General features: G+C 42.1%; 1 protein-coding gene across 2 annotated transcripts in view; it reads left to right on the forward strand.

Annotated features, from left to right (window-relative positions):
• SLC2A13 (solute carrier family 2 member 13) overlaps nucleotides 1-20623 on the forward strand; it is a 101657-nt gene extending 81034 nt beyond the window's left edge. The window contains exons 8-10 of one of the 2 annotated variants that reach the window (XM_053406147.1): nucleotides 13229-13350; nucleotides 14812-14964; nucleotides 16365-20623. In XM_053406147.1, coding sequence (XP_053262122.1) covers nucleotides 13229-13350; nucleotides 14812-14964; nucleotides 16365-16591 — 502 coding nt within the window. In that variant the 3' untranslated portion in view covers nucleotides 16592-20623. The remainder of the gene's footprint in view (nucleotides 1-13228; nucleotides 13351-14811; nucleotides 14965-16364) is intronic. The other variant, XM_053406148.1, reaches the window with a different exon arrangement.
• Nucleotides 20624-25151: the final 4528 nt, after the last annotated feature.

Consider the following 25151-nt stretch of genomic DNA (forward strand, 5'->3'; position numbering starts at 1 on the left):
TGGTAAAAGACTTTAATTTCACGGTTTGGCAGTATAAGAAATCTTACTGGAGGATAAAGAGCTAATTTTGGGAGCTGAAGTGCCACCCTCCCGGACCCGGGAGTGCCCCGCGAGAGAGCCTGTTGATGAGGTACGGAAGAGTTTGACAGCTGTCAAATTAGCTGTCAAGACGGAAAAAGAGAACTTTGTTTCTGTTGTTTCTGCTGGTTATATTTGCTACAACTTTGTTACAATTTGTTGAAAACAAGGAAGAGCTGATAGAAACTAACTTGATTTTGGGATTTGAACTGGAATGAATATCAAGGAACCAAAATCCCTCTAGAGGGGGTTTTGGGACATTACAAGAATGGCTGGAGGAGGGAAAATTCAGGCTGAATTGGACAGAGCATTTGTTCTCTTGGGAAAGTTACAAGGCCAAATTGATGTTTTGGCTACAAATGTTACAACTCTGGACTCAACTGTAAACAATATCATTCAAGTTGATAAAGATTTGAATCAGGAAGTCTATTCAACTGGACAAAAAGAAAAACTTGAGAGTTTGGAGATTTTGGAGAAGGAGATATATGTTGGCCCTGAAGAAAAGGAAGGAGGAGCTGTAATTTTGCAGATGACAAAGGAGAGCTTGAGGCCTGACATGATGGTAACAAAGGAAAATAAAAATTTGATGTGGAAAATCTGGCCTGAATTGGAGATTGAAAAATGGAGAGATCCCCTTATGTGGAGATAAGACCAAAGGATTACAAATTTGCTTAAGGTGGAAGTTGGAGCTTTGGGGACATTTGGACTTGAAAGGAGTAAGAAACAAGATTCGGGCTCCACTTCTAAGTATGGAGGTCTGGCTGGAAGAAACATGGATCCTGTAGGGCCAGAGCTTCTCTGAGATTTGGTGTTCAGTATCAAGGACTATCAAAAAAAACCGGCAGAGAGGAATTGAGAGAGAATTAAGAGCCTCGGATGTGAGATCTCCAGGCTAATAGTAGATTAAGACTGATGGACATTGGTCGGGGACTGAAACCGGGAAAGGGGGGGGGTCGAGGTTGGGAATCCAAAGGGTACATAATTATAATTTGTTCTGTTTTTGTTTTGTTTTTGTTATGTGTATGAAAATTGGGGAATTCGTGGAAGGGAATCTGGGTCGACTTTAGAAAAAATGTTTTAAGAATGAGTATTGATGTATAAGTATTGATGTCTAAGTTTGGATAAGGTAAAATTGGTTTTTAAAATGAACTAAATTAAATGAAAACAAGGTTAGCAAAAATAAATTGAGGAAATGGATGAAAGAGAAAAAGTAAAATAATAATATGTTAAATTAAGTATAGAAATAGATTAAAAATTACGGATAAGGAATTGCTGAACTAACAATTTGAATTGGAATACAAGAAGGGGAGGTATGAGGAGGTCGGGGAAATATGTTATTGAAAAATAAGCATTGTGAACTTTATGTGTTTTTAAACTTTTTCCTTTTTGATTCTTTTTTTATTTGTATTAAATTTGAAAACTTTAATAAATATATTTTTAAAAAAAGAGAGAGTTAAGCAAACAGTCTTCCCTGTTCATGCAGCTGTGCTTTTCCCTGTGCTGTGCTGAGGACAGACAGTGCACATTTAGTGCTGAAATTCAGGATTACTGAAATTCAGGATTATAGTGGCCCAGCTGCACATCATGGTAAACCATAGAATTTTGTGTATGTTCCCCTACCCCTAGAGCAAACAACGATCCCTGCCTTATTTCTGCATCTAACCTGGGAGTTATAGTTTGTTTCTCTACAAACCAACCATACTCGGTTAGTCAAGAGCAAACCTTGTCTGAACCTGGTTGGGTTTTTTGGAACACGGCAAACCATGATCCTCGGTTTGGATGTAATACTAAGCCAGGGATTGTGATTTTTGCACTGCTGGGGGAGCAGTGAAGCAAGAGCCATCTGTGTGCTCACAGTAAACCATTAGCTATAGTTTGGCTCTGTTCATCTGTCACAGTAATGCCTGTTGGAAGTAGGTTGGCCACTGTGAACAGGATTAGGTGTGCCTTTGGGTTCTTTGAGACACACAAAAGTAACAACATATTTTCCTTTTGCAGCTGGTTACTTATGTGCATTTAATAGCTTACTGGCCCACTTTCTAGAGCTGCTAAACTTAAAAATGAGTTCCTGTTCATAATGAAAGACTAGAGCCCTTGATGAAATATACACGAGCAGCATAATGTGTAAGCGGAATACTTGTACAATTAAGTCTCAATGACTTTGGTTCACCCACAGAAACAACACCCATGTTCTCAGACTTCCTGTTCATATAGTTGAGAATCTAAGTATTGCCATGCTGAGTCAGACTAAGATCCATCTAGTTGTCATTGTTTCAAGAAGTGGACAGCTGGTAATCAGAGGCAGGGTATTGACATAATTATCCCTCACAATTTTAATCTATTTTAAAAGCAGATAAGGTCTGTGCCCTAAATATTCCTCTCTCTTAATTTTGTGAGCTTAAAAGTGCTGTGAGGAGAAAACTTCAAAAAACATGATAGCAGTATTCCTCCTTTTAATAATGCTCAGTGCCATATTTTTAATCTGCTGTTGGTCTGGCACTTGTTGCTGCTTCTTCCTGGATAAGTCACAAGAGAAGATACGAAGAGGCCTTCCTATCTAGTCCAACATCCTGCTCCCATAGTTGTCAGATGCCTATGGTAAACCCACAAACAGGACACAAGGGCAGTAGCCCTCTCCTTCTGTTGCTACCAAATGATTCGCATCTGACCCTGGAAAGAGTTTATCATTATTGTACTAGACGCATGGTCTTGCACTAGCTGTTCAGGAATGCATACACTACAGTCAAACTTCGGTTCTCAAACGGCTCCGTTGCCGAACATTTTGGCTCCCGAATGCCGAAAACCCAGAAGTAAATGATCCAGTTTTCGAACCTTTTTCGGAACCTGAACATCCGACGCAGCTTCTGCTTGAGCGCAAGAAGCTCTTGCAACCAATCGGAAGCCACGTCTCGGTTGTCGAACGATCTTCCGGAATGGATTACATTCAGCAACCGAGGTTTGACTGTATTGAAAGCTAAGGACAGCATGAGCATCCTGCCCTTGGTTCTTAAAAGCAAGAATAGTAAGGTAAAGGTAAAGGGACCCCTGACCATTAAGTCCAGTCGTTGCCGACTCTGGGGTTGCAGTGCTCATCTCGCTTTATTGGCCGAGGGAGCCAGCGTACAGCTTCTGGGTCATGTGGCCAGCATGACTAAGCCGCTTCTGGTGAACCAGAGCAGTTCATGAAAACGTCGTTTACCTTCCCACCAGAGCGATACCTATTTATCTACTTGCACTTTGGCCTGCTTTCAAACTGCTAGGTTGGCAGGAGCTGGGACTGAGCAACGGGAGCTCACCCTGTCGCGGGGATTCGAACCGCCGACCTTCTGATCGACAAGCTCTAGGCTCTGTGGTTCAACCCAAAGCGCCACCCGCGTCCCAAAGAATAGTAATGACACCCAATAAATCGGTGAACATGGGGGAGGGATTCAAAAGGGGAAAGGGGACTACTTTTGCAGATCTCTGCAAAGTAGTTTGTGCTTAGCCGAAAGCAGTCTAAATTAATAGTTGTCGCCACACTGTTTGGTGGGGGATTTCATATGTGCTGTGAGGAATTACTTTCTTTTATCTCTCCTGAATCTCATCTGTCCTCAGCCAATTCTGTTAGGCAGCCCAGAGTTCTGTGCTGTACAAAACAGAGTAGAAACAAAAAAATTTTTTCCTTCCAGTAGCACCTTAAAGACCAACTAAGTTAGTTCTTGGTATGAGCTTTCGTGTGCATGCACACTTCTTCAGATACCTGATGGACTTCCATTTCATGCGGCTCAATGTGGTGCCTTCCATAGTTCCAGTTACAGAAAGGTAGCCGTGTTGGTCTGCCATAGTCAAAACAAAACAAATTTTTTTTTTCGTGTGCATGCACACGAAAGCTCATACCAAGAACTAACTTAGTTGGTCTTTAAGGTGCTACTGGAAGGAAAAAAAATTTTTGTTTTGACTATGGCAGACCAACACGGCTACCTTTCTGTAACTAAAACAGAGTAGAGTGTGTCTGTAGCTACTCGGCATACTAATAATTTTATCATGCTCCCAGGGTCCTGCTTAGGATCAAGTTAGATGTTACTTTAGTTGTGTGGTTAACAACCACATCAGGGGATTTCCTTTTTAATGAATATTAGTTGCAGAGGGCTCCAGTTGTCATTGGGAACACATGGTATAAGGGGCAAAAGTTTAGCTATATTTTTGACAAAAATCACACACAATTAACTCCTTAAAAAATAGAGTGACTCTAATTGGCGCCAATGGGAGATTTTCTTCGTAAGGCTTTTCTTATTGATTAGAAGCACAGCTGGGGATGGAACACTTAAACATCACTGGAGATATTCTGAAGTATAAAGAATATATATTGTGCTATATTTATTAATTTATTGTGGCAGTTACACATACACACACACCCTTTGTGTGATGTCTGTGGAAAGTACAAGATGATCAATATGCATAAATCTGTTTTAACTACAAGGCTGCTATGCTTCCACTTTCTCAGTAATTTTGAGGGAAATGTTGTTATCTAGCCTTATTATTTTATAGTCCACATAAATCATGGCATGTTCTTGTTTACAACTCTTTAGCCCTGACTCAAATAATTTTTCTGCAAATTATTTTGCCATAATTTTTCTCCTTTTATGTTTGCATTTCCATTAATCTGAGTTAATTGTTGGAAGAGTGTCTAAATAATTGATATACACAAAAACTAAATAAAACTCGTGATGTTGTGGCAACTCATGCAGTGTCGGGTTAGGGCATCTAAGCAAAGAGGCCAAAATAACCACACTTTTACAGTACTTCCATAGCAGCAGAGTTGTGAGTGTGCGCTCTGTTTTGTTTGCATGTGGTGATGTTATGCTAGGAATACACTTTTCACATAATTCACTGTGGTCTCCATCCAAATCACCTTGATCAGGCTGTGACCTAGTGGAGGAAGTGTTCCTGGCTAATGGCTGCTTAATGCTCAAAATACTCCTTCCAAAACTGCTTTTTATATAGGGCAGGTGATGGGTGAAGAGACAGGGACCACAGCTATTTCCCCTGTCCTCTAGTTCCCAAAGGTATAGTGATTCTGAGCTGGAAATAAATGACCATGTGAGAAAGGTCTGAGCAGCATCTCCCAAACCATACTTCCTCCACTTAAAGCAGCTTGGTAAGGCCAGACAGCATCTTAAAAAGCAGAGACATCACCTTGCTGACAAAGGTCCGTATAGTTAAAGCTATGGTTTTCCCAGTAGTGATGTATGGAAGTGAGAGCTGGACCATAAAGAAGGCTGATTGCCAAAGAATTGATGCTTTGAATTATGGTGCTGGAGGAGACTCTTGAGAGTCCCATGGACTGCAAGAAGATCAAACCTCTCCATTCTGAAGGAAATCAGCTCTGAGTGCTCACTGGAAGGACAGATCCTGAAGCTGAGGCTCCAATACTTTGGCCACCTCATGAGAAGAGAAGACTCCCTGGAAAAGACCCTGATGCTGGGAAAGATGGAGGGCACAAGGAGAAGGGGGCGACAGAGGACGAGATGGTTTGATTGTGTTCTCGAAGCTACCAGCATGAGTTTGACCAAACTGCGGGAGGCAGTGGAAGACAGGAGTGCCTGGCGTGCTCTGGTCCATGGGGTCACAAAGAGTCGGACACGACTAAACAACAACAACAAGGCCAGGTCTTACATTTGAAAAACAAGAATATTGCTGGAAAGAATAATGGAAAAGGCTGTTACACAGTGGTAGAGCAACTGTTTGGCATACAAAAAGTCCCAGGTAGACCAATGATGTGACTTGATTTCCTATGGAACACATGTGTAATGTGTCATTTCAGCTTCAACCTTTCAGTGGCCTGGGTCTTTTCCTGTGATCTGTGTTGAAGATGCCGTCCCAAAAGGCGCATATTTGCTAGACTTTGGCTATAGTTACAAGTTTAGAGCTCTGTCTATTCTGAACATGAACTTGAACTAGTACCTGGCATCTCAGGTGGTGCAAAGGGTCGTTGTGGCTGGCTGTTAACCAGAAGGTTGGTGTTTCAAGCCCACCCAGGGATAGCTGTGGGCAGGATTCTTGCATCGCAGCGGGTTCAACTAGATGATCCTTCCAACTTAAAATTATTTGATTCTGTACACATCAGATATATATGCTGCTTTCTCGCCATGCCAAGCTTGCTCCTATACCTCATATTTAGAAAACATTTTGTGGGTATGCCATGTTCCCTGTCAGTGAAGAGCACGTTGAAGAGTGTCTGCCTCTCTCCTCTACCTCCCCACGATTACTTTGAACAGCTATTCTGGAAAGTGACTGCACTAGCCCTTTAATAATGCATCCCTTGGGCTCCTTGGGATTCCTGCTTTTGTAATAGCAACAAAGCTGATTTAAAACCGGCTGGCATTCTGTTTATACCTCTCCAGGGGTTTGCTGGAAAAAATAGGTCTGAGGCAGATGGAGAAGAATTCCTAGAGCTCTCAACTTGCCAAGACTATTGAGCATGCTCAGAAGCAACAAGCTCTGGGAATGGCTAAAGAAGCTATGGGAATTGGAGAAGCTAATTAAATGTGACAGTTGGGAAAAGAAGCTGCCAGGCATCTTGGCTTTCTGATCCTGTGTGACAAGGAAAGTGGGGAGTTGGTGGTGGAGCCAAAGTCAACAAAGCAATTGGAAAACGTATCATCCAGGGAACACCTGACTCCAGTTTGAGCTAAGAGAAGATAGCACCTTTGGCTCTGGGCTGCCATGGCTTTTCAGTTGCTGAAGGAAAGGCTTTGAATCCCATCAGCCCTGACTCAGCTGGAAGAACGGAAGTAAGAGCCAAACTCAGGGGAATGCTGAAGGTCTCAAGAAGCGGCAAAAGGCTGAGATTGCTTTGACTATGCAAGGACGTTTTTTGTGGGAGCTGTTCTTTGGACATACGCAGTGTGACATCATCTAAATAATCCATCAGAGGTTGATGGATTGATCCAACAGGGTATCCATCTTTGTCTCATATAATAAGGTACAGGGCCACATGCTATGTGGCAGGGGGTTAACCCTTTCTCCTGTGCCATATTTCAAAAGCAATCCACTCACCCTGGAGTTGCTGTTTGTTGCATTAAGGCAATCGCGGCTGCTCCCATGACAGTTTTTTTTATTTAGAAAAATAGGAAATAATTACAGTGGTGCCCCGCAAGACGAACGCCTCGCAAGACGGAAAACCCGCAAGACGAAAGGGTTTTCCGTTTTGGAGGCGCTTCGCAAAACGAATTTCCCTATGGGCTTCCTTCGCAAGACGAAAGCCCATAGGGAAATCTCCGGGACAGCGGGGAAGTGCAGCGCGTCTTCCCCACTGTCCTCGGACCTCCTCCGAAGGCTGGCAGTGAGGCGGAGAGACCTCCTCCCGCCGCCAGCCTTCGGAAGGCTCCTCCGAAGGCTGGCGGTGGGGTGGAGAGACCTTCTCCCCGCGCCAGCCTTCGGATGGCTGTCCTGAAGACTTGCGGTGGGAGGAGGGTTTTCCTTCCCACTGCCAACATTCAGAATGCTGTTCTGAATGTTGGCGGTGGGGAGGAAAAACCCTCCTCCCACCGCAAGCCCCGGGAACAGAGGAGAAGCGCTGCGCGCCTTCCCCTCTGTTCCCGTACCTGTCCTGAAGGCTTGCGGTGGGGAGAAAAGCCCTTCTCCGCACCGCCAGCCCGGCAAGCGGTCTCCATAGGAACGCATTAATTGATTTTCAGTGCATTCCTATGGGAAACCGTGCTTCGCAAGACGAAAAACTTGCAAGAAGAAAAAACTCGCGGAACAAATTAATTTCGTCTTGCGGGGCACCACTGTACTCCTATCAGCAGATCACCACCATCTAATCTAATTTGGCCTAAATCACCTGCTGCAATATGCACAAGTATCGGAGGCTGGTGAAGAAAGGAATCCGTAAATGAGGTGAGAAGTTGTAATTCCATTTATGTGCCCTATTTTCTTCCTATCTGGTAGAATAACTGAGCATCTTTGCCCATTCACCCTTCTTTCCAAGAAATACCACCTCGTGCACATTGGGAGAGTGAAGGCTAAGCTTTCCTAACAGTATAAATAGCATGTTCAGTTATTTGCTTTTAAAAGAAATTAGAGGCATGAGAGCCCATCATGACTCTCTCAGGCTCGTGTCTTGTTTGTCATCCTGGTTTGTGTTTCAGGTCACTGCAGCCATTAATGGAGTGACGAAGGAAAGAGGATTTTTGGTGTTTCCAGCAAGGTTGGGAGGAATGAGTAAGGAGTTTCATTTCTACTGCCTTCCATGCAGTATTTTGAAGTTCTCCAGTTGAGTGAATAGGTCTCTCATCTTCACATTCACTCCTGCCCTGCAGCTCAGCTAGAAATCCTCACTTTATCTGCACTTTGCCTAAGTCAGGGCAGGAGATTTTTTTGGCCCTCCCGGATGTTATTTGCCTACAGCTGACATAATCACTGACCATTGACCATGCTGACTGGGGCTGATAGAAGTTGCAAGGCCACAAGTTGTCCACAGGAAGACGCCTGCTATCTTCAGATGAAGATGTAAATGGAGAACATCCTGAGTGCTATACGTGTGAAGATGGAAGTTATTTCTGCCCAGGGTTATAAGTCTCTGCATGCCTGTGTATACGGAAACCAGTTTGTAGAGTTTCACCATCCTTTAGCATGCCCAAGAATCAGATCGCCAGATAGAGAGGTGAGGCTATGTAGACAGGAGAGGCTTGATTCTTGACTTGCAGTCTGGGACACTGCCAAACCCTGCTGATTCTCCCGGTTCCTAGGATCTCTATTGTGTTAAAGGCAGAAGACTGCTCTCCAGCCTTGTTCCTGCAGTAGAGGAACCAAAGAAAATGCAGTGTGGCTCCCAAATGCAGAGCATATAGAGATGCACTGCATCCCTTATGATGGGGTAGGCAACCTTTTTTTTTTTTTTTTTTAAAAAGATATTTATTAAAGTTTCAACATTTTACAAAAATAAGAAGAAAAAAAAAAGAAAATACAAAGTAAAAACAGTTAAAAACAGATCAGTTTTTCCAAATCTTATCTTTCATTTGCTTGTTTCCCTGACCTCCTCACACCTCCCTTTTTTGTATTCCAGTTCAATTAGTTAGTTCAGCAAATCCTTTCCCTTTTTGATTTTATCTTAATTTTTTATCTTAATATATTATAGCTTTATATTATCACCTGTTAATAAACCATTTTATATATTCCTTTATAACATTGCTACTAAAAACCGCTTAACTTCAATCCAACATCATTCTAACATTCATTAATTTTGCAGTGTTTCTGTAAATAGTCTTTAAATTTCTTCCAATCTTCTTCCACCGACTCTTCTCCCTGGTCTCGGATTCTGCCAGTCATTTCCGCCAGTTCCATATAGTCAATCACCTTCATCTGCCATTCTTCCAGAGTGGGTAAATCTTGTATCTTCCAATACTTTGCAATAAGTATTCTTGCTGCTGTAGTAGCATACATAAAGAAAGTTCTGTCCTTCTTTGGCACCAATTGGCCGACCATTCCCAGGAGAAAGGCCTCTGGTTTCTTCAGGAAGGTATATTTAAATACCTTTTTCATTTCGTTATAGATCATCTCCCAGAAAGCCTTAATCTTTAGGCATGTCCACCAAAGGTGAAAGAATGTACCTTCAGTCTCTTTACATTTCCAACATTTATTATCGGGCAAATGATAGATTTTTGCAAGCTTGACTGGAGTCATGTACCACCTGTATATCATTTTCATAATATTCTCTCTTAAGGCATTACATGCCGTAAATTTCATACCAGTGGTCCATAACTGTTCCCAGTCAGCCATCATAATATTATGTCCAACATCTTGTGCCCATTTAATCATAACAGATTTCACCGTTTCATCCTGGGTATTCCATTTCAACAGCAAGTTATACATCTTTGACAAAATCTTGGTTTTGGGATCTAACAGTTCTGCTTCCAATTTTGATTTTTCCACCTGGAAACCAATTTTCTTGTCCAAATTATATGCCTCCATTATCTGATAATAATGAAGCCAATCTCGCACTTTATTTTTTAGTTTTTCAAAACTCTGCAATTTCAATTTGTCTCCCTCTTGTTCCAGATGGGGTTGGCAACCTAAGGCCCATGGGCCACAAGCGGCCCACGGGGGGTCGTTTAACCGGCCCCCGAACCACCCCTGAAACGAGCTGCCTGCGTGGCGAGTCCCCGCGTGCTGAGCTAAACCGGCACAGCACGGGGACTCGCTTCCATGGTGCTGGAAATCGCATCTGTGCAGACACCGGAAATCGCGGCCGCACGTGCGCGATCCAGCCCATGGAGGGATATCTGCTGGAGTGAACCAGCCCAGGCGAGGTAAACCTTGCCAACCCCTGCCTTATGAGACCTCAAGATGTGCCTGTGTTCTTGCTTTGCATATTCTGCCAGTTTTTTAGGATGGTCGTTTTGATAATTACAAATGTAAGCTACTGAGCAGACAGCTTCATATCGCCTAACAGGGATACAAGATGACAAACCGGCTAGCATCTTTATTTACTGCGCTCCTAAGAAAACATTGGACTTCACTTTAGTGGGCAGCTGCAGTGCTGCCTGAAAGGAATCTACTAAGCCAATTACAGTATTGTTTGCTTCAAGACACTTCAAACATGGATAATCAGCCACTATTCATCACTGTGCACCTGCTCAAAAAATACTAACGGCAATACTAAAAGGAGCTGATGGGATGTGAAGCTGTTACCCTATTGTCCGTAATTTAAACTGACGTAAATGCAAGAATCTGGCCATACAAGGTGGGTCAGAGAAAGAAGTAGATGTGTTGAATCCACTTGTTTAGTAGGGGAGAAACCCACAGCGCATGTGCATAGTGCTGCTCTTCAATGCAAAGACAAAAATTGCCTCCATCACCCTTAATTACTAGCAATAATGGGCGAATATATAACTATTTTACCATGTAAGGCTTATCACAAAGGCTCTCATGGTTACTGGAGTCAGCCGTCACACTTCATACAAAACAAGCAGATGAAATGAGAAAGAAGAGATTGTGGTTGCAGCTGATACAATCTTTACAATATGTGTTTAAGCCTACATGAGATTTGATTTCTTTATTTTCTATAAGGGACTGCCAGATATAAACATTTTCAAGTTCAAGGTGGCTAATGGTATGAAAAGACAGACAAAGCAGTCAAAAATTAAAGCCAAACTGATGGGGGGAAACTAGACTGAGAAGGGGAGCAGTTTAGGATTTGTATTGGACACCTGCTTGCATTCAAAGCATGCTCTCTCCCTGTGGCTTTCAAATCTGATCATAGACAGGTTCCCCAAATCAAAGAACTGGCTGAGCTTCTAGGAGAAACCATTTCCCAATCCCAGTTCTCACTTCCCCCCCTCCTCCATGTGATAATGGATCTGCATATGCAGTTGCATAGAGAAATAGGAACAGCCATGCGTGAAGGAGAACTACCTAGGCAAGTACTTACCAGCTGGCAGCTGCTGCTGTTGGTAGTCTCTGAACAAAGGAAATGCGGCCTATTTATTTTGACTGCATGCTTGCAGTCAGAATTCGGTTAATTTTTTACATTCTACAGCATTCTGGTTTTTACGTGCTTCAGAAATGTTGTTATTCTTTCCCCATGTGAGAAACTTGATGATCATGGCATTCCGCCTTCTGGGCACTTATGCCTTCTGTAGCGTGGGGAAACACTTCCACAACGGTGTGTAGAATCTTACTCCAGGGTCCTAAAGGAACAGTGTGTGTTTCGCCTGCAGAAAAGGTTTGAGGCAGTTCTGAGCTTTAAAGAATCTCGGAAGAGCAGCAAAACAACAAGAGTCTTGAGGCATCTAACAAATTAATTATACAACATAAGCTTTTGTGGGCAAGTGGGCTTGACTGCTCAGTGCCACCAGTTCGTTACTGAGCTCAGTTCAAGATGATGGTGCAGGTGCCCTATACAACTTAGGACCACGATATCTAAAATACCACCTCATCTTTTGTATACCTTTTGTATACCCAGTACGTTTCCGAGCACAATTCAAAGTGTTGGTGCTGACCTTTAAAGCCCTAAACGGCCTCGGTCCAGTATACCTGAAGGAGCGTCTCCACCCCCATCATTCTGCCCGGACGCTGAGGTCCAGTGCCGAGGGCCTTCTGGCGGTTCCCTCATTGCGAGAAGCAAAGCTACAGGGAACCAGGCAGAGGGCCTTCTCGGTGGTGGCGCCCGCCCTGTGGAACGCCCTTCCAGCAGATGTCAAAGCGATAAACAACTACCTGACATTCAGAAGACATCTTAAGGCAGCCCTGTTCAGGGAAGTTTTTAACGTGTGATATTTTACTGTATTTTTGGTTTTTATGGAAGCCGCCCAGAGTGGCTGGGGAGGCCCAGCCAGATGGGCGGGGTATAAATAATAAATTATTATTATTATTACCTGAGAGGCCCTCCGGCAGATACCATCTCATCAGGAGGTTCATTCCGAATGGTGTAGGAATCGTACCTTTAATGTGACAGCACCTACCCTTAAAAACTCCATCCCATAATATATCACACAAATATCATCTCTGTTTTCTTTTCAGCAGCTGTTGAAGACCTCCTTATTTCAACAAGCCTTTTAAGTGGAGATATTTACCCCACCCTGTTTTGTATCTGTCCGGATCCGAAACCGGTTTTCTGTATATTTTTATGGCTATGTTTTTATTGTAATGGCTTTGGGATGTTTCATGAGCAACTGTTGCTAAGTAAAATAAATGAATAAAATTATTTATTAGCCCTTTAGGTACCACAAGACTTGGACGGCATTATTTTGTTATGGGTGGGGGTTTTGGGGGAGGGGGTGCTGTGGGAGACTGACACAGCTACCCCTCTGGAGATCAGAAGAGCAGCAATATTTGTCCACCTTATCCTCTGAGGCGGGAAAATAAGCCACACTTCTGAAATACACAGGGCATCAATTTTTGTCAAGTTTCTGTCTATAAGAATAATTCAGCAATGGAATAAGCTGCCTGCGGTATTATGGAACGGTCTCCTCCTAGAGACTTTGCCTGCATGCAGTGATCTGCTTTTAGCCAGTAGATATGATGTTTCTTTGGTCTGAATCTGCCTGCTGTAACTTATTCTTTCCTTGTAGGCGCTCACTTTATCCTTAAGCCTTTGTTTTGCTCTTTGCTTATAGATGTCGGTTTTACCTTTAAACCTTTGTTTTATATGCTGGCTATCTTGCAGATGTTCAAATGAGACCAGACTCAAAACTGAAGAGACATATTGGGCATATAATTTCTGCCCTACACCATATTCTTGGACAGCGCTCGTGGGACTTATTTTATACCTGGTTTTCTTTGCACCAGGTAAACAGATTTGGCGTGTTTAGTTGTCATGTAAAATAAATTGGACCTGTGGAGCTGCTATATTCCAGGAAAAATTCTAGGACTGATAAAAGTCTTAGACATATTTGTGTGCCTGCCTCACTTTGAGGAGAAAATGATGAGCGAACTGCCTCTCTTGCCTTTATTTGAACACGCTGTCTCCTTGGCCACCGGATTGAAAACCTCTGTTCTCTGACAAGAGTGGGCAGGGAGATATTGCTTTCAAATAACTGGTATAACCCAGTTCACTCACTCGTTACTCCCCTCCCCCCAAGAAAGACGTCCGTGTGAGAGCCTCAGGCTCATATTGGATCAGGAACTCTCCTGGAATGTAACAACTCAACAGATTGACCTTTGCAATAATGATTAATATCATCTTGCTACTCGGCCTTTGTTTTACTATACCTTTTTAATTTTTCATTTTTTTTCCCCAGTGTTACAGGAATTTCTCCCCCTTTTCCAGTTCCCTTAATGTTGCTGTTTACTTCCTTGATTTTAAATAGCAATGAAAAATCAAAGGAGGGGGATTGAGGCTACATTCTCCTGCCATTTCTGCATATTGTTAACACATTCCATACCTCATTCCTTTACTTAAAATAATCCCCCAAAAGCCCACGTATCTCTTTGCTTTTCTTGGTGCCCTTGCCAGTTTCAATATCCTTCGTATATTCCTCTTGCGATAACTATCAGCTCCATGTGCCGAGTATCAGTGTGTTGAAGAGTTAGTCCTTTTAGCATTGTAGGAGCAAGCATTTAACTACAGTGGTACCTTGGTTTACAAACTAAATCCGTTCCGGAATTCCGTTCTTAAACCAAAGCGTTCTTAAACCAAGGCATGCTTTCCCATAGCAGTGGGGGACTCAATTTACAAATGGAACACACTCAACAGGAAGTGAAGCATGTTCTGCTTCCAAGGCAAAGTTCACAAACCAAAACACCTACTTCCGGGTTTGCAGTGTTCTTAATCCATTAATCATAAACTAAGCTATTCTTAAACCAAGGTACCACTGTACTTAAATAATTCTATTCAAACGGCGATTTTCTGAACTACAGAAATATGTACAATAAAGAGTCATCTTTCTAAGCCATAGGAATACGTACAGTAATGGTTGGAATACCTCCATCTATGCATCAATAAAAACAGGTTGACTTTTCGCCTTCCTGTTCCCAAAAACATCCTTTCATCAGATCCAGAGTTAGGTATTCTTCAATCTCTATTTCCTTCTGTCACTCCCAACAGACACTAGTGTGTACTGAATAATATCCGCCCCCCCAATATAAGATTTAGATCTCTGAGATTTTTCCTCATATGGCGGCTTTCTTCTGAAGTAAAATATTACTGTTCCAACATTTTGTTTGTACCCCATCCCATTTTTGAAGATCCTTTGGTATTTGATGTGAATGTTTATTAATATTAATTTTGTGGCATGTTTCTTTTAAAAGGAATGGGACCAATGCCATGGACAGTAAATTCTGAAATATACCCCCTTTGGGCTAGAAGTACAGGAAATGCCTGTTCTTCCGGCGTGAACTGGATTTTCAACGTCCTAGTGTCACTTACATTTCTGCACACAGCTGAATATCTGACGTACTATGGTAAGAAATGTGTTCTGTCTTAAATAGTACCAAGATCATTGCGTTTAAGATCCTTGGAATTTTAGCTTTTCATCAGCTAAGGTCTCGATGGGCAGTTTAGCTTTCCTTTTTAAAGGCCTCTAGAAAATTTGTGTATATATTCTCTTTTCAAGACTTTGTGTTGCTGAGTTCTGTTTCTAAACAGCGTTCCCAAAGCTGTATTAGTGCTTTCAGTAGTTTGTGAGTAGTTAAACTTCCAAGTAGTAGACGTTTTACATTTTTTAATCATTTGGCTTTAAGAACAGGATGTGTTGCCAAGCCACCCATCACTGAGTCATCCTGGGTCAGTTTCAGGGTTGAGAGGCCCTTGGCCACATGCTCTCTGTTGGTTCCCCAACAGTTGTGCTTATACCTGCTTGGCAGGGGGTTGGACTCGATGGCCCTTGTGGTCTCTTCCAATTCTATGATTCTACCCATAAACCCTAGCTCTCACAAAATGTAATGCTTGGCTGTGTGACATTGTGGTGACAAAAACCCATGTTGGCATGGAACAGCGGAAAGTCTGGAACATTGCACTTTAGGAAAACTAAGGTGGCATCCAGGGCCTGGTGTGGAGACTCAGTAGTTACCACCATTGACAGGGCAGCCTTGCCAGCTTCACCATGATGCCAGGACGTGTCTGGGGACACATTCCTGAGTCCTTCAAGTCATGCTGCTTGTAATCTAGCTGATAAAGGTAAAGGTAAAGGGACCCCTGACCATTAGGTCCAGTCGTGACCGACTCTGGGGTTGCGGTGCTCATCTCGCTTTATTGGCCGAGGGAGCCAGCGTACAGCTTCCGGGTCATGTGGCCAGCATGTCTAAGCCGCTTCTGGCGAACCAGAGCAGCGCACGGAAACGCCATTTACCTTCCCGCCAGAGCAGTACCTATTTATCTAATTGCACTTTGGTGTGCTTTCGAACTGCTAGGTTGGCAGGAGCTGGGACCGAGCAACGGGAGCTCACCCTGTCGCGGGGATTCGAACCGCCAACCTTCTGATCGGCAAGTCCTAGGCTCTGTGGTTTAACCCACAGCGCCACCCACATCCCATAATCTAGCTGATAGCGTTGCCCTTTTCCCAAAAACCCATATTACTGAGTTCCTCCAGTCTCTCTCTGTGGTAACTTGCATTCTTTAGCAAGTCTCTTTACTAAAGAAATTTTAAATGAGATTTGAGTGTTATTGGGTTTTGCAAAAATTAAATATTTGGAATCTTGACCAATATAATTATTTGTTTCTGAAACCTTCATTTTAACTTTGCTAAGATATATAGTAGATCTTTTATTGTTGTGACCTTGTTGTGACAAGAGGAAAACTTTCTATTAACTCTATGTCTGGGGGGTTGTTTGTTTGTTTGTTTGTTTGTTTGTTTGTATTGCAGGAGCATTCTTCCTTTATGCGGGATTTGCTTTTGTGGGACTCATTTTCCTCTACGGCTGCCTTCCTGAGACGAAAGGGAAGAAACTGGAGGAAATTGAATGCTTATTTGAGAACTCACTGTGTACATGTGGCATTTCAGATTCAGATGACGGGAGGTATATTGAATATATCCGGGTGAAGGGAAGTAATTACCATCTTTCCGACAATGATGCTTCTGATGTGGAATGATTTTCAGCTGCTGGTGTATTTAATCAAGCCGGGGTGTTGTTGTTTTTGGCAGGGGGTGGTGGTGAAGGAGCTGTTCTTGATGACCTCACTGCCCTGCTTCTGGTCTGGTTCTCCTTTCTACTGTCTTATCCAGCTTCACTTTCCTGTTCCAAACCATGTCATTTGAGACGAATACAGCAAAACAGGACACTGATCTTTCAATTAGTCAAAAAGGGACAATTGTGAGGGGGAGGGAATTATTCTGGGAGGATACAAACATTCCAGGTGGGTGTATGTCTGAGGTCTTAGAAATGACGATACCAAACTCAATTGATGATATACCATGCATTTTTGTCCCACTTGAAAAAAGTGAAAAAGAACAGCTAGTCAGAAACCAAATGAATCATTAAAGTACGGTTACCTGGCAACCGAGGGTTGATACAAAAGTGCTCAGCCTCTTACAAAACAAGCGGGAGAGAGAGAGAGAGAGAGAGAAATCGGCTGCCTGCTGTGGAAATTGTAATTTAATATTATTACTTCTTTCAAAAGTAGATTAATTTGTATGCAAGGAGAAGGCAGGGTGTTGCAGCCCTTTGGGTTGCTTCCTTCCTTCCTTCCTTCCTTCCTTCCTTCCTTCCTTCCTTCCTTCCTTTGGGCATGCCTATCTTTGTAATAACTTGCCACTGTTTTACGGCCATTGCTCTGCACAAGGGACCCCCGAGAACAGCCACAGGGCAGGTCTGCAGAGAATTTTGGCGCTGGTTTTTAGCATTCTCTCTTGGGTAGTGTTGTGGGTGGTTGCTTGAAACACAACTGCACACGAGCAATTCTGGGTAGCGGTCTGTTTTGTTCAACAGCAGATCCATGCACATTGCTTCCTTGAACCTGGTAAAATTTGACAAAAGCTGATCCCTTCATGAAGCCACTTCTCCTCTATGAAGCTATGGGTGAGCTAGAACTTCTACCATAAGAAGGGTGAGGGGGCAGATACACAGAGCTTCCTAACGCCCATTTATTTCCCCTTATTCTGCCCTCCCCAAAGAATGGAAAGCACCATTGGAGCAACTAATGTTCATCTCTATTCCCCTCCAAAAGATCAAACAAACAGGCAGGACCTGTGCACAGGAAACTTTCCATTAACTTGGTTGAGCACCTTTTATTGAATGAAACTTGCTCATGGATAAACACTACAGAAGACTCTTGGCCATTGAGGAGAGCGTGGTTGGTAATACAGTTCTGGATTAAATACTGTGTGGAACCTTCACTTCCAGCTAAACACAGAAAAGTAAAAACGAAAGGGCTCCAGTACAGAAATGAGTGTGAAGCACTCTAAACACTCTGAAGCCTACATCAGGAGTGGGGGTCCTGTGGCCACTGGGATGCTGTTGAACCTAAATTCCCATCAGCCCCAGCCAGCGTGGCCAGTGGTCAGAAATGGTGGTAATTGTAGTCCCAACAACTCCTAGAAGGTCACCAAGTTCTCCTACCCCCTCCTGCATATAATTGGATGCCTAAGGAAAAGGTGATTCTGCAAAAGAACAAGAAGTTAAAAGCACATGCCTAGGTTAGCAACTAGGGACGCAGGTGGTGCTGTGGGGTAAACCACAGAGCCTAGGGCTTGCCGATCAGAAGGTCGGCGGTTTGAATCCCCGCGACGGGGTGAGCTCCCGTTGCTCGGTCCCTGCTCCTGCCAACCTAGTAGTTCGAAAGCACGTCAAAGTGCAAGTAGATAAATAGGTACCGCTCCAGCGGGAAGGTAAACGGCGTTTCCGTGAGCTGCTCTGGTTCGCCAGAAGCGGCTTAGTCATGCTGGCCACATGACCCGGAAGCTGTACGCCGGCTCCCTCGGCCAATAAAGCGAGATGAGCGCCGCAACCCCAGAGTCGGCCACTCCTGGACCTAATGGTCAGGGGTCCCTTTACCTAGGTTAGCAACTGCACTAATCAAAGAGTTAGTGCTGCCATCAAATTTCTGCTATGCTGACTGGGTGTCTCCTGTTATTCCCCCTGCCCCTTCTGATTGTGCTTCCCTTGGATAGCATTTGGCTCAAGAGACTTTTGGGATTTTAAAAAAACTAGTTATAGGGATAATATTATAGACCCCGATGTGTAGTTTATAGCCTCTTCCAAATTGCATCCAAGGCATCCTCCTTTGTGACTGGGAGAAAGGAAATAAGAATTTCCTCCAGCAAAAGATACCTTTAAAAGGCAAATTATTCATTCATTTTTAAGTGCTGCTTGTAAAACCCACATTTGAAAAGCTGTATGGGAGGTTTGGCATGAGAGTGACCCCAAAGAGGACTTGCATTCCCACTGGCTCCTTCTGCTAAACATCCACCTGCCCTTTTAACCTTTTGAAGTTTCAGGCAGGGAACTGATGGAAAGGAAGCGCTGTCTTTCTCAAGGCTCCGATGTGTAGAGCTTCACCTTTTCAAGCTAGCTGCTCTCTTTCCAGAACAATTCCACATTTTCCACAGCCACCGTTCAACTTTGAAATGTATGGTTCCATCAAACGAACAGCATTGCCTTAAAATGGGTTTAATCTGCATCTGCCTTTTAAAAATGGGCAAATACACCAAACCGGTCTGCTTTTATGATGAAACTGGTTTCTGCCTGCCCCTTAAACATTCTCTTGGAATTGGTTGCAATGACCAATAAAGTCCAGTGATAATGAAGTCTGTGCCAAAATGCTGCCTTTAATAGGGCCAGTCCTTAAATATGCCTTCACTGGTTTTCCTGCCTAAAGCCTTAATTGAGGGGAAATGTGTGAAAGGTATGCCCAGGAGGAGATTTCAAACTGATCTCAGAAATTTGCAGGGTTGGGACTTAAAGCCACATAGGATATGGGTGTTTAATTGGTGATCTATTCGTCTTCTGTGGCTCTGGTTATCTGCTTTGGGACAATAAAAATTGCTCCTTGCTCTCCCAATCAGATCAAAAGACGATTGCTCTAGACAGAACCTTGTCACAAGCCCATGTGTTGAGCACAGCAAATAGTGTTCCCATTTATATTAACTTTCTTATTTTTCCAGACTGCGCTGATGTCTTTAACATCGGAAAAGCATTAGCCAGCATTTTGGTTCTTTGACATTCTCTCAAATGATGTTCAGCCATCCGCCATCCTCATCTCTTTTTCTGAAACATATTTTATCTTCTTAGGGAGTATATATTTTTTAAGCCAGGCCTGACATTTCCCCCCTCTCTCTACCTGTTAGAGGCCGAAAGCAGTATATTTGAGCTCACTAACAAGAGCACAAAATCCACAGTCACTTTCCCCGTTGCTTTATTTTCCCTTCTGGACACGCTGGCATAAGTCTTCCTTTTGATGTTGCTTTATGCTGTAATAATGCCTTAGTCACAGTACCAAGAATTACTTATAATAACAATGAATCGAATGTTACTTGAAAAAGTACTACAAAATTGGGGGTTTTATTTTTGGAATCTGTGAATGTTTATAATCAAAGAGTAAAGGAGAAATGTTTCTATTTTACAGCATATTTTTGTTTATATTTTACATCTTAACTTTGTCAGAAAAGCCTAGTTTTAATATTCGAGACACAGCTATTTAATTACAATAGATGATATGTAGTTTAGCCCTACTCAAGAGTAGACCCATTGAAATCGGTGGATGTCACTTAAGTATGACTAATGTTGAATGTTCTCCAATGTAGCAGGTCCAGCTCTTCTACTAGGACTTTTATTTGTAACAGAACACGGACAGCATACCTAAGCACAACACTTTTATTCAAACGTTCTAATGCCCACATGTTTCTCTAGGTTTGTTCGATTCAGATCTATTGTGCTTCAGGTCAGTTAGTAGTTTCAGATATGGTGTATTTGAGAAATCTTAAAATACCTCTTCTAAGAACTCATCTTAGCTTAGCAAAAGCAATCTGCAGATGGACGGAGGCTTCCAGTCCGAGGATCAGGTCCTTTGGGCACAAAAATTTGCAGTGCAGGATTGGAGTGGTGGCATCTGTCTACACCTAGGGTTGTGTGTGCAATGGACCATACCAGTTCAGGTCCAAGGGAGCACATTTGATAAGGCAGATGATTGGTACTGTATGCACACCATCTTATGGCTCTAATTACCTGCTTTGGGACAATAACACTTATTTGTTGCTTGTCTGATTGAATCAGAAGGTGATTGCTCTAAGTAAAAGTTTGTCACAAACCATGCAGCCCGCTCTGGGATGATCTAAAATAGCACATCGTTGTTACAAACACATCTTTGGAAAATAATGATAATTCAGGATTGTTGGTTAATTCTGTCTCTCCCTCTCCTGCCCTGGTTTATCCATATCTTCTATTTTGTTCAACATTCAGGTAGATTTTGATTTGTCTCATAGTATGATAGAATGGTATAGAAGGGACCACGTGGGTCATCTAGTCCAACCCCCCTGCAATACACGAATATTTTACCCAACATGGGGCTCAAACCCACGACCTGAGATTAAGAGTCCCATGCCCTACTGATTTAGCTAAGTAGTAAATATTCATTTATTTCCTGTTATACATTCCCCCCCCCCAAAGTTATGAAGCATGAGTAAATAGGGTTATTAAGTTCTTAGGAACTTAATAAAAACAAGTAGCCTTGCTTGTTATATGTGCACCAGACTTAATTTCCATAACTTTTATTGTCCTGTGAATTATAGTGAAAGGCACTGTTACGAGTAAAATGAGAGCAGGAGATCATGTAGAATTTATTTTGAAGGAAGCTCACATTAGGAATGGGAAGTCAATATGTTTTTAATATCTAAGACCACTGAGGGAAATGCCAAGCAAACAGGTTATGATTGAGGCCCACCATTAGTAATGATGAGGTGTTGTCGTTGAGAATTCTGTGAAGATTAAAGAACATTAAGCGGGTTTGGAATGTATTCAGTAAATATACCAAACTAGTAGACTCTGTCCCATTCAACATAGAAGGCTTTGTACAAGGATGTGTGCCATCTCAGACATAGAGCAGCTCGCCTATATAGGACCAAAAAGAGGGATCTCAAAGCAGGCATTGGGAAAGAGTTGCCAACTTAGTGCAAGTAGGTACCAGTTCATCCTCCAGTACTTCCTATGGTGACCTCAGAAATCCACAAGACACCAGAAACTGTTGGCTGTTTTTGCTCTGTTCCTGTTTGCACTGGCTCTGCCCCTCCTATATTGAACATGCCCCTTTAAACATGGTCCTGTAAACATGCCCACGTTTCAATGGATGCCAGGACAACCCACTCTCCCATCTGTTCAGAACAGAAATGGTGTACAAATTCTTTGCGAGTGAGTGCAGTAGTAGCTGATGCAGATCCCCTTTTCACCATTGAATGCCCTCACCATTTTCTGGTCCCACGTCTCAGAGATGTGGCATCCATTATGCCATGTCCCCACGGTAGCCATTTGTGCCTGCTTGCCCATGGCACCTTCTCAAAACTCCAAGAATGCCCACTGGCCCAGAAAGCTTGGTGGCTCCTGGTTGAGAAATTTACAAACTGCATATAAGCATATAGCCAACATACATGCCAAGCAATGAGTCAGCATCGTGCACCAAGAAGAACTGTGTTGGCTTAAACTAGGGGTGGCATCACATTTCAGAATTGGATGTACCTAATGAGCATGCTTCTGGATCCGTTGCTTCTGGATCTGTGAGTTTTTATTTTGACTTCTTCTCAGCTCACTCAATTCAGATTGGAGGAATTAAAATTAATTCTCAGCGGCAGTAGAGGGGGATGATGAGTGTCCATTGTGTCACCAGTAGTCACGGGGACCTAAAAGCTGAACTGTCCACCAACCCCAGCTTGGACTTCGAAAGGCTAGATTTGTTTTTGAGCTAGGTCCAGGGCAACAAGGTACCCAGTACTAGCTCAAAATGAGTGATTCAGAAGTTACTGCAACTTTGGTTGCATTCTATAGATATGAGCCCATGGATGTTATTGTACATCTTCTGTTTGACTTGATGGCCCTTCATAGGAGAAGCTCCCAGTGGACTGTGCCCGTGGTTATCGCTAAATGTAAAATTTGTTTCCCGGTAGTCCTTAAAACTTCTAGAAACGTGAGAGAAGCTGCAATGAAATCAGTATTTGAAAAATTAATGTGAAGATAAATTATCTGAGTAGCACTTTAATCAATTGATTTGTGCGTTTTTCTTTCTTTTGCCTCTTTTCTGGATGTGCATCAGGCCAGAAGCAGTGAGGCTACAATATGTGTTTTATGGGTTTGGTTTTTTTATTTAAAACGTGTGTTATTGCGGGTAACTTTGACAGCTTAAATGTAGCTACTGATGACAAAATAATCCTGAATTATTCTTTGGATTTAAACAAGTCACTTTTTTTTTTCTTGCAAAATTGTTGTTTTCTATAAATAGCCTTGTGTACAGCTACCATTTGGTGTAACCTAGAATGGTTTCAGTTGAAATAATGTTTTCAAGGTAAGAAGTCAGCAAAGTATATTCTTCTCAGTAAAAATGGCTCCAGTATTGGAGAGTAAATTATTTAAAGGTAATTACATAGATTTAAAAATAAGAAAAATATTGGGAAGTTATTTATTTTGTGTATTTTCATATAGAGAAAGGTTTTTAATGTGCCAATAATAATCACTGTGGTGTTTTGTAACAAAGTGCTAATGTTGTTCCAAGTACTGTATATGAAAATATTTTAGCCAACAGATTTGTTAGTACAATATGAAAACATATTTCCTAATCTGACTTGCATCTCTTGAAATCAAAGCAGTTAAAATTAGTGTAAGAAACTAGTTTCTATAAATTTTTGTATGTAATAAATATAAACTATATTACATTCAGGAACTGGGCATGTGTAACTATAAAGCTTTACATATAAATATATAATGTTGGAGTACATATATTCTTTGGGTCTTTTCCAAATGGATGTTGACATTTTATTTTATTTTATGTAACATACCAAAGAAGGGAAGTAGATGTTTTCTACTTCAAGGGTCACATGGATTGATATAAAAGAGAAAAAAATCTGTATTAGAGCCTCTGTCCTGGAACATGTTTAAGTACATGATTGGTACTGGACTGTATTGTTTTATGTTTGTTTTGTAAAGTTCCCGGCACTTAGAAAGCTAGATGTCAGGGATTTTCTTTTTATGGAAGAAAATTTAGTTATACATTTGTCTCACCTCTCCTGCTGCAGAATATTCAGTCATATTTCTCCCATATCTCTCCACCGATCCGCCGCCCAAGTCTGAAGTGGCGTTGTCCAAAAGCAGTTATGCCTCATCACAAGCATTTGTTTTCACATGCAGGTGATTTTTAGGCAAACACCTCGCCGTGTGAAATTTGGGTGGTGAAATAACACGTGAGGTATTCTGCCTGTCACATCAGAAAGGCATGTATTGAATCAGTCATCCTCCCCTCCCTCCACATTCAACATAATGCCGTTTTGTTGCTCAACCAACCAAGCCTATAATGTATAAAAAGTGGTGTAAATTTTATGACAATGTAGTGCTACACAGCTGAATGTTTTTATGTTCAAATTACCCTCCTGAAAGTTCAGTGTCTCTCTACATAAGAATAAATATCTTTATTAAAGAATTGTCTGACAATTGTAAATGAACAAAAATAAAGGTGAGGCACTTGATTACAAAACCTTTCTTGGGGTTTTATTTGTACTTGACAGAGTTTGAAAGAACACTGTCAAGAAACTGCTGTGAGAGAACCTAATAAGGAATTGTGTGAATATATTTTGCAAAATGACACCTGCCTCTCCTAAGTGGTAGTAAAATTCATAGGAGGCTAAACTCCTGAAGTCTTGCTGAATGATGCTGCATAAAAGTTCTAATTCCAATATGATGTCAACCAGTCTCAGATTTTGCCTTCATTCAGCAAGCTTTAAACAGTCATACCCAGGAAAATGGTGCTATGGGCTCCTTGAGTTGTGAACTTTCCTTCAGTGAACACCCTTAACTTTAGAGCCCAAGGTAACTTAGCTATGGTCTGAAACTAACTTTTTCTCTGCTCCAAAACAACCCCGAAAAAGAGACCCCTTTTCATGTGAAAAGGTCACTTTTGAAGCACTTTTTGATTTTATGGCAATTAAACTGATAAATGTCAAGAGACGTCATAAAATCCATAGTGATCTATGTAGCATTTGGTCATTTGTTAACTTTGACCTATTAAAGGCTGCCTTTAGTGTCAAAAGTTAACACTATGCTTCGATTAAAACCACCCACAAATTGTGACTGTGAAAAGCAAAATACTCTGCTTTTTAAGGCAGCTGGTATAGAATTCGAATGTCTATTTATTTATTTTTTAACAACCGCCTTAGCTAGGAAGTTTTCTCTACTCAGACACCCACCTAGACCTGGCAGCAAAACTTTAAAATTGCAAATGGGTATCTGAGGCCTACAGCTGTGCTTGCTAATTTGGACAAGAAATGGCATTTCTCATATAATCCTCAGATCTTTACCCAGAAGGCAGCAAGTTTTAATGTTGTCATATGGTAAAACATTAGGCCTCCCCCTTGTTTCTCAAGGCATACCGTAAAGTGAGCACAAGTGGAACTAAAATACCTATGTGAAAACTGCATGAAGATATTGCTGAGAAGCGATCCTTCTTAATAGTGTCGAGATCC

The sequence above is a fragment of the Podarcis raffonei genome, chromosome 10 (genome assembly GCF_027172205.1).
Source record: "Podarcis raffonei isolate rPodRaf1 chromosome 10, rPodRaf1.pri, whole genome shotgun sequence".
Lineage (NCBI taxonomy): Eukaryota > Metazoa > Chordata > Lepidosauria > Squamata > Lacertidae > Podarcis > Podarcis raffonei.